The sequence below is a fragment of the Equus caballus genome, chromosome 6 (genome assembly GCF_041296265.1).
Source record: "Equus caballus isolate H_3958 breed thoroughbred chromosome 6, TB-T2T, whole genome shotgun sequence".
In the NCBI taxonomy this organism is placed as follows: domain Eukaryota; kingdom Metazoa; phylum Chordata; class Mammalia; order Perissodactyla; family Equidae; genus Equus; species Equus caballus.
Window position 1 is genome coordinate 20318472 of NC_091689.1, and position 12933 is coordinate 20331404.

At 48.8% G+C, this 12933-nt stretch overlaps 1 protein-coding gene across 4 annotated transcripts in view; it reads left to right on the forward strand.

The window, feature by feature from the left end:
• DGKD (diacylglycerol kinase delta) overlaps window positions 1–12933 on the forward strand; it is a 109304-nt gene that overhangs the window by 14729 nt on the left and 81642 nt on the right. The window contains exon 1 of one of the 4 annotated variants that reach the window (XM_005610725.4): window positions 12294–12541. The exons of the other annotated variants lie outside the window; for them this stretch is intronic. Within the exon in view, the coding sequence (XP_005610782.1) occupies window positions 12515–12541 (27 nt within the window). The 5' untranslated portion in view covers window positions 12294–12514. Of the gene's footprint in view, window positions 1–12293; window positions 12542–12933 lie in introns of those variants that run through there. 4 annotated transcript variants of the gene reach the window in all.

Below are 12933 nucleotides of genomic sequence, written 5' to 3' on the forward strand. Positions count from 1 at the left end.
GTTAGAGGCAAATGTTTCCTTTTCTTTCTCTTTCTGTCTTTTTTAGGGGCTGTCACCTGGATTCATGACTGTTCTTATTCAGTGTTTTACAGTCAGTTACAATCACTCTTTCTGATGCTCCGATTGTCCCCATTTTCCCGGGAGAGCCCCTTCAGCCTGGCTCTTTGGTCTTTGAGCACTTGCTTGCTGTGTTGCAATTCATCTTTTAGCCCAGAGGTGGGCTTGTGGGGCAGAGGACAAGGTGTGTGTCCTGTGGCTGAGGTGGCTGGCCCGTGGCCCACGCACGATGCTGCCCCCCTCCCTCCTGTACCCACGACGGGCAGTGCCCAGTGGTTTCAGCCGCGTGGGCTGGCGGGTCTGTGCCTGCCTTTTCTGGGCTGTGCTAAAGTGAATTGAAAAGCTGTGTCTCTTCTACCTCTGATTTTTGCATCTACATTTATTCTACGTTCCTTTGGGCGGTTCTTGTTATTAGTAGCTTAGACGATCTGTCCCCTCGTCACTTTGTCCATGGGCTTTTCTCTCTGTGTTTCCTCCTCTCCTCTGTATCCCACGGCATTCTGTGAGTGTCTCAGTTTTATCCTGTCCACTGCCAGTGACATTTTCTGCCGTGTACGTTTTTCCCTTTAGCCCCTTCCATGTGGATTTTATTTCTGCTGTCAACTGATTATTTTTGCTTCTTTTTAAAATCATGGCCTCTGTCTTAGCTGGTTGTCTTTTAATTTCATCCTCTTCTCATTTTTGTGCTCCCTGTCCTTTAAAAAATTTTAACTTTTTAATAGAGGCAGTGTCTTCCTGTAATCTTACAACAAGGGGCGCAGATTCCTAAAGAGATCTTCTGTTTCTGTGATAATTCATTTCACATTTATGCGTGTGCTTTCTGGTATATCTTTAACCTCCCAGCTCTACGGTTTTGTTTTGGTTTGTTGATCCTTGAATGGAGTTTGCTGCTCTGCGGGTTTGAACTGCAATTAGCTGGGTGTTTGGCTGCTGGAGGAAATGCAAGTCCTCTCTGAGACTGGCCACAGGTCAGTGCTGTGCCTCCGCAGCTCTGGGTGGGCTCTCCCCGCCACCTCGGTCTGAGTAATGGGGTGTTTTGGGTCATGTACTCCCCACTCCTGGCTGGCTCTGCTTTTCTGCGTCTGAAGGTGAAGGATGCCTGCGTTGGGTGGTTTTCCTGAGCTTCTCTGGCCCTGGTCTACCTCTGGTGAGGTACACCCCAGGCTTCAGGATGAACAGTGCTTTGTCCTTGTTGCAAGATGGAAGATGGCCACTCTCTTTTTTTTTTCCTGAGGAAGATTGGCCCTGAGCTAACATCTCTGCCAGTCTTCCTCTACTTCATATGTGGGTCGCTGCCACAGCATGGCTGACAGTAGTGTAGGTCTGTGCCGGGGATCCAGACCCACGAACCTGGGCCGCCAAAGTGGAGTGCACCGAATTTAACCACTACGCCACGGAGTCAGCCTCTCTCTTTTTTTGTTGTTTACCATTTTAACTGTACAATTCAGTGGCATTAAGTACATTAACAGTGCTGTACAACCATCACGACTCTTTAGGTCCGGGACTTTTTTATCCTTCACATGGAAACCCCTTACCCATTAAGTAGTCTGTCCCCACTCTCCCTTCCTCCCCAGCTCCTGGCAACCACTAATCTGCTTTCCATCTCTATGGTTTGCCTGTTGTGGATATTTTGTATAAATAGAATCATACCTATGTAGCCTTTTGTGTCTGACATCTTTCCCTTAGCATATGTTTTTAAGGTTCATCCATGTTGTAGCATGTTATCACTGCCTCATTCCTTTTTATGGCTGAATAATATTTACTGTATTGATATACCACATTTTATTTATCCATTCACCTGTTGATATATACTTGAATTGTTTCTACCTTTTGGTTAATGTGAATAGAGCTGCTATGAACAAGTTTTTATTTATTTTTTTAGAGATTTTAGTTATTGTTTGAATGCCTGTTTTCAGTTCTTTGGGGTATGTACCCAGGGAGTGGGATTGCTGGGTATTTCTGTGTTTATCTTATTGAGATACCTCCAAACTGTTTTTCGCAATGGCTGCACCATTTGACATTTCCAACAGCAATATGTGAGAGTTACAGTTTTTCCCTACCTCCCAAAACTTGTTATTTTCTGGTTATTTGTTTATTTATTTTTTATGGCCATCCTGGTGGGTGTGAACTGGTGTCTCGTGGTATTGATTTGCATTTCCTTAATGGCTAATGATGTTGAACATCTTTTCAAGTGCTTGTTGGCCATTTTTGTGTCTTCTTTGGAGAAATGTCTATTCCGGTCCTTTACCCATTTTTAAATTGGGTTATCTTTTTGTTGTCGAGTTGTAAGCATTCTTCCTGTATTTTGGGTTCTAGACCCTTATCAGATACATGATTTGCAAATATTTTCTCCCATTCTGTCGGTTGTCTTTTCGTTCTCTTGATAGTGTCCTTTAATGCAGAAAATTTTTAATTTTGGTGAAGTTCAGTCTGTCTATTTTTTTCTTTTTTTTTTTGCTTGTGCTTTTAGTATCATTTATAGGAAACCATTACCAGATCCAAGGTCAAAAAGGTTTGTGCCTTTGTTTTCTTCTGAGTTTTATAGTTTTAGCTCTTATATTTAATTTTTCATCTATTTTAAGTTAATTTTTGTACATAGTGTGTGGTGAGGGTCCAACTTCATTCTTTTGCATGTGAATACTCAGGTGTCCCTGCACCGTTTGTTGGAGAGGGTCACTTTTTTCATTGGATTTGTCTCTCAAGCTATATCCCCTGTAATACTTAAAACCCACCAAGGAGCTTTTCAGGACTGGTTGGTAATCTTGGATTGGTCCAATGGATTGACCAGCCGTTTTGGGTTGGTCTCAGAAGGCTTCATAAAGTGGTTCTTATAGAATCATTCTTGTGGATGGTTATGAGACATTTACACATTTAAAGCATTTAAAAGGAAATATCTGCATTTCAGAATTTTTACTGCCGTAGAACTCTACGCATCATGTTTGAGAGTATGCGCTGGATTCAGTTCTTCTCATGGTTTGAGAAAATTTGGAATAAATATACATCTCATTAAATCCAGTCCCATTTGATGGTCCTTGTATTTGAATGCTTTGATAAGGAAGGGCTAGAACTCCGAAGCTGTGTGAAAAGAAAGTCTGGGAAATTGTTTGTTATCTCCTTCCTCTCTGTGGTGGCTGGAAGTTTTCATGTACTTTAAGAGGGTGAGTAAATCCCGTGTTTGTCAAGACTGAGGTGCAAGTCTAATTGTCTCAGCGTACTTTTACTGTCGGTTAGTCGTGGTTGTCTAAGTGTGCTTTTATGTCTAACCAGTGTTGTGTATGAGCTGGAATTTTGCTGTTTCTAGAAACCCTGTAGCTTCTCTACCCTCTGGCAGCACACATGGGTATAACCATTCAGGGAGGCGATTTGGTGACGTGTGTGAAAAACTCCAAGAAAGTGCATACTCTTGACCCAATAATTCCACCCGTGGGACTCTATCCTGGGGAAATCATCTTAAATATGAAAAAGCATAATGGGCAACATGTTCATTCACCATTAAGTGTAACAAGTTGCAAACCTCAAAACTGCAGTTTAGTGACTCAGTGAGTTAATGACGACAGCTGACACCTGTTGCGTGCTGGTCCTGTGCCACGCACCGTGCACGGGTGGCCTTACTTCACCTTTGCAACTGCGGAAAGGTTGCCATGGGGTCGCCGAGGCGCCCAGCACACCCGGCCACACAGCTGGGCGGTGGCAGAGCGAGGTGCTGCTCTTGCGCCGGATGCAGCCATTCAGGTGATCGAGGAAGGCAGTAACGTGGTCGGTACTTCGCGATGTTGGGGCAACAGAGAGTCAGTGTGTACAGAACGCCAGTCAGCTGTGGGCAAAACACCGAGCATAGGAGGTGAGACGAAGGGAGTTTCCTAACTGATCAGGGATCGTGCTGGGCAGTGCGATTTGGATTATTTTTACTTGTATTTTTCTGCGTTGTCTGAAATCCACATTATTATTTCGTACTAAAGGAAACAGAAACATAGCTTACTCCCTTTCAATGGAAGAGCCCTGACGGTCAGAGTGGCCGTCCTGCCGTGGATGGTGGAGTGTGGTTGCTTTGGGAGCAGGAGACAGAGAAGAGTCGCCTGCAGTCTCTTCTCTGAAATGTCCTACAACTCAGTTGAAAGAGTTCGAACTGTTGGGTCAAAATGGATTAGGTTCAAGGAGCCAGATATACAAAAGGGCATGACTTGTGAAAACATAGGATTTAAATTTCATAGTCTCCTAATAAATGTATACGTTGTATGGAACATCTTAGTTCTGTTTCCCTTTGTTTAAACTTTTAACTCCTGGGTTGAAAATAAATCTAAACTTATCTAAGCAGAGGGTTCAAGGTCTTGATATAAATAAGATGGGTTTTAGTCTGACACTGAAACTAGTTGATGTATGAAATGCTGTCAGTTTCTTAGATGTGTTCATAGTTATGTCAGCATCCTTAAGTATTTGAGTAAATGAAGTAGAAATAGGCTATAGCGAAACAAAACACAAAATAAAAGCAGATCTGGTCACAATATAGTGTTTGGAAAAGCAGGTTATTAAATAATGTGCATATGATATAAGCCCACGTTTCTGTTTGATTTGCCCTCTGGAAGGATGTCATCTCAGGGTGTTGGTGGCGGTGTGAGCAGTGGCTGGACTCCGAGTGTTCTCAAGGAGAGAAGAAGTACCCTCCCGCGAGCAGGTCAGCCTAGAGCTGGACTGTTCAGCGCAGGACTTTATTTCCACCTAATGTCTGAAAACAGGCAAGGGGACAGTGGGGGAGCGCGTGCCCAGGCTGGAGGAATGTGGACAAAGATGGTTTGATACTGCTTTGCGTTTGTATAGCCCTTTGCAGTGTCTGAGCTGTTTTCTCCGGGGTTTTGCCGCCCCCCCCCCCCCCCCCCCCCGGAAGGCCCCCCTGGGGTGGGGTGGACAGGTCAGGAGACTGCGGTGGAGAGAGCGCCAGCTTTTTTTTTTTTTTTTTTTTATTGAGTTGTTGATAGGTTACAATCTTGTGAAATTTCAATTGTACATTAATGTTTGTCAGTCATGTTGTAGGTGCACCACTTCACCCTTTGTGACCACCCCCCACCCCATCTTTCCCCTGGTATCCACTAAACTGTTCTTGGTCCATAGTTTTAAATTCCTCATATGAGTGGAGTCATACACAGATTATCTTTCGAGAGAGCGCCAGCTTTAGCCCAAGGAGCAGCAGCAGCCTCAGGCCTTGCGTCCAGGCCTCTGGTGTGTTCCATTCGCTTCCCAGTCTCCTGAGCCCGTCTGTACCTCTGTCATGGAAATTTCCAAACGTACACACAAGTGGGGAGAGGAGTTTAGTCAATCACCCAGTCTAAACAGCCGTCAGGGTTGTGTCTTCCTTGTTTCATCTGTCCCCACTCCCAGCCCCACTTTTTTCTGAGCATTTAGAGCATGTTCTCGTGGGGCTTTTACTTTGTGAAAGGATCCCTCCACCAGTGTGCAGCTCCCTGGAAGGTTGAGGGTCCCGTCTGGTCCGTCATGTCCCAGCAGTGCTTGCGCTCTCGTTCAGTGGGGGCTCGTTGAAACAGTGCATCTCGTTCCTTAGGTCCACAGAGGGGCGTGGGCTCCACAGGCTCACGGGCCAGTGAGTCCTGGGTGCCGTGACTGAACCCTGGGATGTCGCTCCTGCTGCTGGGGGCCGGGTCCGCCCACTCTCTGTGTGTCATGGAGGGGGGTTGTGCCTCGATCTGTGCACATTTGTCCACACCTTCACCCCAGAAAAGTGGGAGGATTCATTATGACAGAGGTTAGCCTTAACTTGTAACAACAAAAAAGGTGAAAAGCAGACACTTTCTCAAGCAGACTTTTTCACTTGATATTGAAGCGCGCAGGGAGTTGAAATCAGGCAGAACTGGGTTTGAACCCCACCTGCGTCCCTTCTTCACAGACAAGAGGTCCTCTCTGGGCCTCAGTGTCATCATCAGTGAAAAGGGGTAGTGGCTCTTCATGGGGCTGCGAAGGTTCAGTGAAGTCCTGATGACACCAGTTCCTGGCACAGAGTGGGCCCGCCCCCGACGCCAACTCTGCCTGTCTTCTCCTGCTCGTGTCCAGTGAAGTGGGCCTGTCAACACTGCCTCCCTCCCGAGGGTAGACCCGCAGAGAGGGTGCACCTCCCGATGGTGGGTCACAGGTTGCAGAGCAGGCAGCTTGCTCTGCCTGGGTATTAGAAAGGTTCCTGGAGGTGGTGGCGTTTGGCCTGGTCTCAAGCACAGGCGTGTTCCAGCCGCAGGAGGACTGCAGGCAGAGGAAGGGTTTGTCCAAAAGAGGGGGCTACAGAGGAGCCGGTTGTGTTTGCGTCACGTGGTTCTGGGGCGGCCTTAGGTGGCCCTGGGGTGGGTGGGAGTGGAGCGTGTGGGATTGGGAGAAGCCCTGTGCGCCAGGTCCTAGGAGCCAGGTCCTAGGAGCACGGGAAAGCCAGGGGCCACCGGTGCTTTGCTTAGGGCAGGTGCTGGCTCTGGTCCTTGGGGAGCTTTGAGTCTCTGTGGCTCCCTGCTCCCTCCGGAGATCCGATTTCACCGGCGGGCTCAGGCCCGGGTGTCAGTGTACTTCCCAGTGTGCTGGGTGATTCTGCTGGCAGTGGGGTTGGGAGCCACCAGAGAACTCTGCGGCAGGCCGGAGGGAGGGTGTAGAGAGCAGAGGAACAGGCTTCTCAGACTTCACTATGCTCATGTCCAGCGGGCCCCGTCAGAAATTCACATTCCCAGGATTCAGGAGAGTGATTTGCAATTTTTTTTTTTGCGGAAGATTAGCCCTGAGCTAACTGCTGCCAATCCTCCTCTTTTTGCTGAGGAAGACTGGCCCTGAGCTAACATCCATGCCCATCTTCCTCTACTTTATATATGGGATGCCTACCACAGCATGGCGTGCCAAGTAGTGCCATGTCCGCACCCGGGATCTGAACCAGCAAACTCCGGGCCACTGAAGCAGAATGTTTGCACTTAACTGCTGGGCCACGCGGGCCGGCCCTGTGATTTGCATTTTTAATAAGCGTTTCAGGCGTTCTGATTCGGGCGGTCTGGGTTGTACTTGAGAGACACTGAGACACAGAGACAGGAGACAGAATAATTTAGCCCGCGCTGGGGATCTGGACTAAGCTGGGGGCAGAGGGCCTGAGGGAGGGGCAGACTCTTGAGTTATTTTAGCAAGTAAAATTGCTGCTCGGTAACCAGTTAGAACTGGGGTGTGCGGGGACGAGGAGAGTTGCGTGTGTCTGGTACTTCTTTCAGCTTTGATGATGCTGTTAACTGAGGAGGAAGTGTGGGGGGTGGGAGCAAGTTGGAACGTGAGGGGCTGCTGCAGAGTGTGGTTTGAGATAAGTGACATTTTGGGTGTTTTAGTGATAGAGTAGCCGTTGATGGTGGCTGCGCAGGATCTCGCTTGTCCAACTCAGCTTTACTTGACAGGCAGGCATTTCGCAGATTGATGCCAGGAGGACCCAGATTGTTGCTCCCTTTCTACCTCACCAGCTTTAGACCGCTGCCTTGCCACCTCATGGCCTCAACATGGCTGCCACAGCTCTAGACATGGTGTCTACATTAAAGGCAAGAAGGAGGGGGAGGGGGGCATTGAAGCCACGTGTATTCCCACATGTCAGTGAATCAACTCCACCTTCCCAGCCTCAGCAGGATGTCTGTGTAGGTCTCTTTGACCAAGACTGAATCGTGTGGCCAGGACTGGGGAAGTGGGATGTGGATGACTGGCCACACTTGGGACAGCCAGCCCACTCAGAGCTGAGGCTGTGTTAGCAACGAGGGGAGGAGCGGGGCCATACCACACTAGAAGAAGCGCCCCCGACTTAGGGAGAGCGGCTGTGCACCCAAAGGAAGGGCCGGCCTAGGAGTAGCTCTTCTCCCGGGATTTGGGCGTTATATTTTAGGGCCACTTGTTGGCTTTTCGCTTTGGTCCTTCCTCATGTTACTGGGGACGGGAATGAGGCATCTCCCTTCCTCTCAGTGGAACCTTACATGACGTATGGGCTTTGGGACATGGTGGCTTTTAATCTTGGGGGCTTTGCATCGAAGGAGGAAAACCGGGTCATGCGCAGGGAAGTTGGGTTCTGTTGATTGGTAGGAAAGGGCTGTCCTTTTCCCATGAGTTAGTGGTTTTGGGGTCTTTAGAAAAAACCTCATGTGGGTGCCTTGGTGATAGATTGGCAGCGCCGAGGCAGGGCCTGGGTCTGCAGAGTTGAGAGGATTCTCCAGCACAGCACTTAGGCGGGTGTGTCTCGGTCCCCTCTCCTGCTGGCCGCTGGTGCCGTGGAGACCCTGGTGTGCAGCCGTCAGTGTGGCCCTAGGTGTGCAAACGTCCTCGGCTTCTGACAGGATGTGCTGGGACTAGGTGGCAGGTGGGTCGGTTGTAGGTAAGTTACAGGTAGTTCTGAGTCAAGATGCATTTGTGGGTGGTGTTTGAATAGATGACGGAATTTACCTAGCCTAGTTTATTTAAATCAGTGTTGTCGGTAGATTTCTATGCTGGTTTCACTTTGCCAACAAATATTTTTGGCCTGGCTGTCTAGATCTTAGCTTTGAATTCCAGGTCTTCCGTTTACCAGCCACGTGGCCTTGAGTGAGTTGCTTGATTTTCCTGACCTTCAGTTTCCTAATCTATAAAATGGGAACATTACAATGTACTTCCAAAGTTGGTGTGAGGATTAAAGGTAAAAATGGCCCGTATGTACGTAGTAGGTGTGGTGGGTACTTAGTAAGTGTTTCAAATAGCCTGTAGGTCTTTAGAGATGTTGTACATGCCTCTGTTTTGCGAACAAATTATTTTCTGGTTGTTTCCTGTTTATGAGTTATGGTATTCATAAACTAAAAACCATAGAAGAAGGTTTGAGATAAGAGTGGGGAGGCCTGACATTTCTTTCGTGGTCTGTTGTTAGCTGTTTAACCTTGGACTAATTACTCAGTGTCTTGGTGACAGTTTTCTTGTGTGTCAGTTGGAAATATTAGTGTCTGTGTCGTAGACCACAAGTGTTTGTTCTGTTAAAAAGGCAAATAGATATGGAAATGCTCATGAAAATTTCAAGTGGTGTGTAAACTTAAGTTTTCCTAGCTTCTTTCCACTGAAACGTTTTAGTAGTTCTTTTGTGTATTAACTTTTTATGCTGATATCCCTGCTCTTTTCAGACTTTGTGACTTGGATGGTGTTGCCTAACATGGTCAGGTTCTTGTTTTTTGTTGAAGGACTGAAAAGGTTTCAGGACAGACAGATGGCTGAGGTGAATATTTGGCTGAATTTCACTCCTTTTATTCTGTCTTCTTCCCCCTTTATGTCCTGGCCCCTATCCTCGTCTTCTTAGGAATGTGGACATTCTCACACTTACCTGCATGAGACCCTGACAGCGTCAGCCAAACTCTGCCCGAGAGTTCACTTCTGCCCTTTATCTTTTACATACTAATAACACAAACAACATACATGTAAGCCGTGATGCACATAATAAACTACCAGTGTGAACCCGTCACCCCACAGGGCTCCAGGGTGTCACCCCCAGGGCTCCTGTCCAGCTCCCTGCTGTTCAGCATCTTTTAGTCACCATGCTTTCTGCCAGTGTTCCTTCTGGTAGTTTCTTTTTCTTCGTTATTGTTTTGCTCGGTTTCCTAGACTTTTCAGGGTGCTGGCTCAGGCTGTTGGCAGTTTCGCGTGCATCTTCTCCCAGACCGTGGCTTCTCTTTTCTCTTTCTTTGTAAGATGTCTTTGATGCGCAGAAGTTCTCAGTTGGAATATAGATGGCTTTGGCAGTCTTACAGTTTATATTTAGTATATTTTAGTCCTACTTAAGAAAATTCCCCAATCCCAAGCTCATAAAGAAATTCTCCTGTATTAGCTGCTGAAACTTTTAGAGTTTGACCTTTTGCGTTGACTCTGTTGTCCACCTGGACACGTCTGTGCCTGTAGTGTGAGGGAAGGGACCTGTTGCATCTTCCCCTTGGATCACCTGTGTCTCCACCCCTTCATTGGCCAGTCCCTCCTCCCCCGCCGGCCCGCGGTGCCGCTGCTGTCATACGTCGTGCTTGCAAATCTGTGAGCACCAGTTTCTGGGCTGTCTTTGGTCCCCAAATTCTACTGCTAGAATTTGCTCTAGGGAATGAGATATTTCATGATAACCGTTCTCTTGAAGCATCGTTGGTAGTATTGAGTGGAAGCATGCTCAGTGTCCCAGCAGTGGGACTGAGTTGATGATATACGCACATCCGCACAGCGAAATACTCTGTAGCCCACAAAAATGTATTGACTAATATGGAAGGTTGTTGACAATATATCATGACAGAAAAAATAGGAAGTTAAAGTACGGTATGTTCAGTATGATTCCATGTTTATAGAAAGTTAAGAAATATGCAAGTTAGAGAGAAACAGCCTGCCATCTTTGCTTCCTCCCATCCCGGTCGCAGTCACATCCAGCACTTTGACCTGGCTTTGCCCTGGGGCGGGCCATGGAGACTGTTCCGGCAGGTCCTCGGTGACCTCCTCTTGGTCCCTCCCAGCCCTGATTTTCAGCCTCACTGCTGTATTGGACATCATCGACATGGTCTTCTTGGCATGTTGGCATCTGCTCCCCTGATTTTCTGGCTACTTTTTTCTCGTCCTCTGTTTTGGACTTCCACCTCCTCTCTGTGCCCGATGTTGGTGTCCTGGGGTTCCTGGTTCCCTGGGCCTCCTCTCGTTCCCCTCCTTCTCCATAAGGGACTTCATTGAGGCATCTTCCCTGTTAAACTTTCTCTCATACCCTCGACCACATATCTGCTGCCAGCTCTCCACTCAGCTGCCCCACTATCCTCAAGGCCCTTAGAGTCGGTGTGGCCAAAAGGAAGCCACTTCCTCCCCTCTGAGACCCCTTGGAGTCATCCTGGGTTTCTGTCCTGTCTCCTCCTCACCCTCTCCTCTGGTGGGTCTCCTTCCTGAATGCTCTCATGTCTCTGTCCCTGTCTCCTTCCTCCCTGAAGCTCATCGTTCCAGCGGCCCTCTTACAGGAGTTTGGAGTGTTCTGCCTGCCTCCAGGTTTCACCCCTCCCCCTTTCTTCTACCCTGTGGCCAAAACCGTCTTTCTAAAGTGGACATCAGGGAGACTCTACTCCCTGATTCGGGGCCCCTGTGACCGACAGGCCTGGCTGTCAGGAGCTGGGCCCGGCCCTGTTGGGCTCTCTTTGCAGCCCCGAGGAGGCGGCGGGCCTCTGAGGGTTTTGGGCCCCTCTGCCTGGCCTGCTCAGACCCTGCTCATCTTCTGAGACCTGCTCTGTGAAGCCTTCCCTCCTGGGAAATTGCTCCTTCCCTGGTGCCCTGTGTCCTGTGCCCTCCTCTGGTCTCAGTTGTCCCTGTAGCCCTCAGAGCCGGTGCTGAGGCCGCGTGACCGGGGAGGGAGTAGAGGGGAGGGCCGAGGGAGGGGGCTCCCCCTGGCTTTGCAGAGAGGGGGCATCCTTAGCCCATGCCTGGGCACGGGACCCCTGAAGATAGAGGACGCCTGGTGGGTGGGCGGGTTGGACCAGGGCCCGTGGGGCCTGCTCTCGCCTCTCTGTCCACTGGTTTGAAGCCTTTTTCAAGGGCATATCCAGAGCTGCCTCACTCAGTTCTTTGTTCCTGAGTTGGATGACTAGAGACTTGAGCTTCCCCTGTAGCAGGTGCCAGGGCGGGCTCGCCTGTGGGCCGGGTGCGTGTCCATCCGGTGAGTGGGTGGCTGTGGCACCCAGGGCCATGTGTTGGCTCAGGCTGAATACTCTGCTGGATTCTTCCCTGGGCCTTGGATTGCTTGAAGGATGGAGTTGGCCGTTTTGTTTGTGCAAAGAGTTTGACAACACGATTTGAAGAGCTGGGCCGCCCAGCATGGCCTGAGTGAGCTGCGCTTGGGCTCTGGGCTTTTGGCTTGTGGTTCTCTGCTCTGCTGGGCGCAAGGAGGAGCCCTGCCAACCGAGCAGGGTTTCCTGTGGTGCCATTTACAGGCTGCCAAACGCAAAATGCAGCAGATCGTTCAGGGGTGTTGTTTTCTTGACCACTTTTAGTTCATCACTTTTGACTGAGTGTTTAAAAATATTCTGCAGCATATCTATAGTATTCACGCGCAGCGAATCAGGAGGAGAGATGCAGTTTCTGAGAAAGCTTCAAAGAAATACTGGTCTTTATCTTTTCCCCAGCCTTTTCCGCTGAAACCCACCAGAGTCTTTTTCTGAGCACTCTCGTTCTATAAATAGAACAGCCGCTCTCCTTGGGTAGCCCGAGATCGCAGCTTCATCCGCTTTCTGAAAGGTTTGTGTGTGTGTGTGTGTGTGTGTGTATGTATGTGTGTGGATTGTGTTCTAATTTTGCTTTTCTTTTATGTGTAAGATGTGTGGCGGGAGATGCAAGAAAAATACTCGAGCATTTATCTTGCAAAGATAACTTATTATAACTTTTCTGGGTCTGGGCTTGTTGTTGTTGTTCTGTTTCTTTTTTTTTTTTATTTGCATTTAGGAAAGAGATGGAAGCGATTACTTCCCCTGCAGAGGTAAGGAAGACCTACGGGGGCGAGGAGGTGCCCTTGTCTGTGGGCGAGTCCCGTGAGGTCAGGAGGAGAGGTCCCCTGGAGTGTGGCGGGCACCCGTGGGTGGCATTGCTGTGCACAGACGTAGCTGTTTTGTGTCTTTGAAGAGCCCCTGAAATGAGTGTCACCATGTGGACTTGGGTCTGTGAATGTTAGGGAACAAGCCGGTAGTCCCTCTATATCACAGACTGGTTTCTGTCTGGAGCTCTGGGATCACAGGTTGGGGTGTTCTCCCTGCGTCAGTCAGCCTCGTTCTGGTTCGGCACATGCTCCGGCACTTGAGGAAAGCCAGAGCCTTTGCTCGCTAAGGATGGAGGGGTCAGATGCCGTGGCTGTAGTTGGTGTGTCTCTTCTCT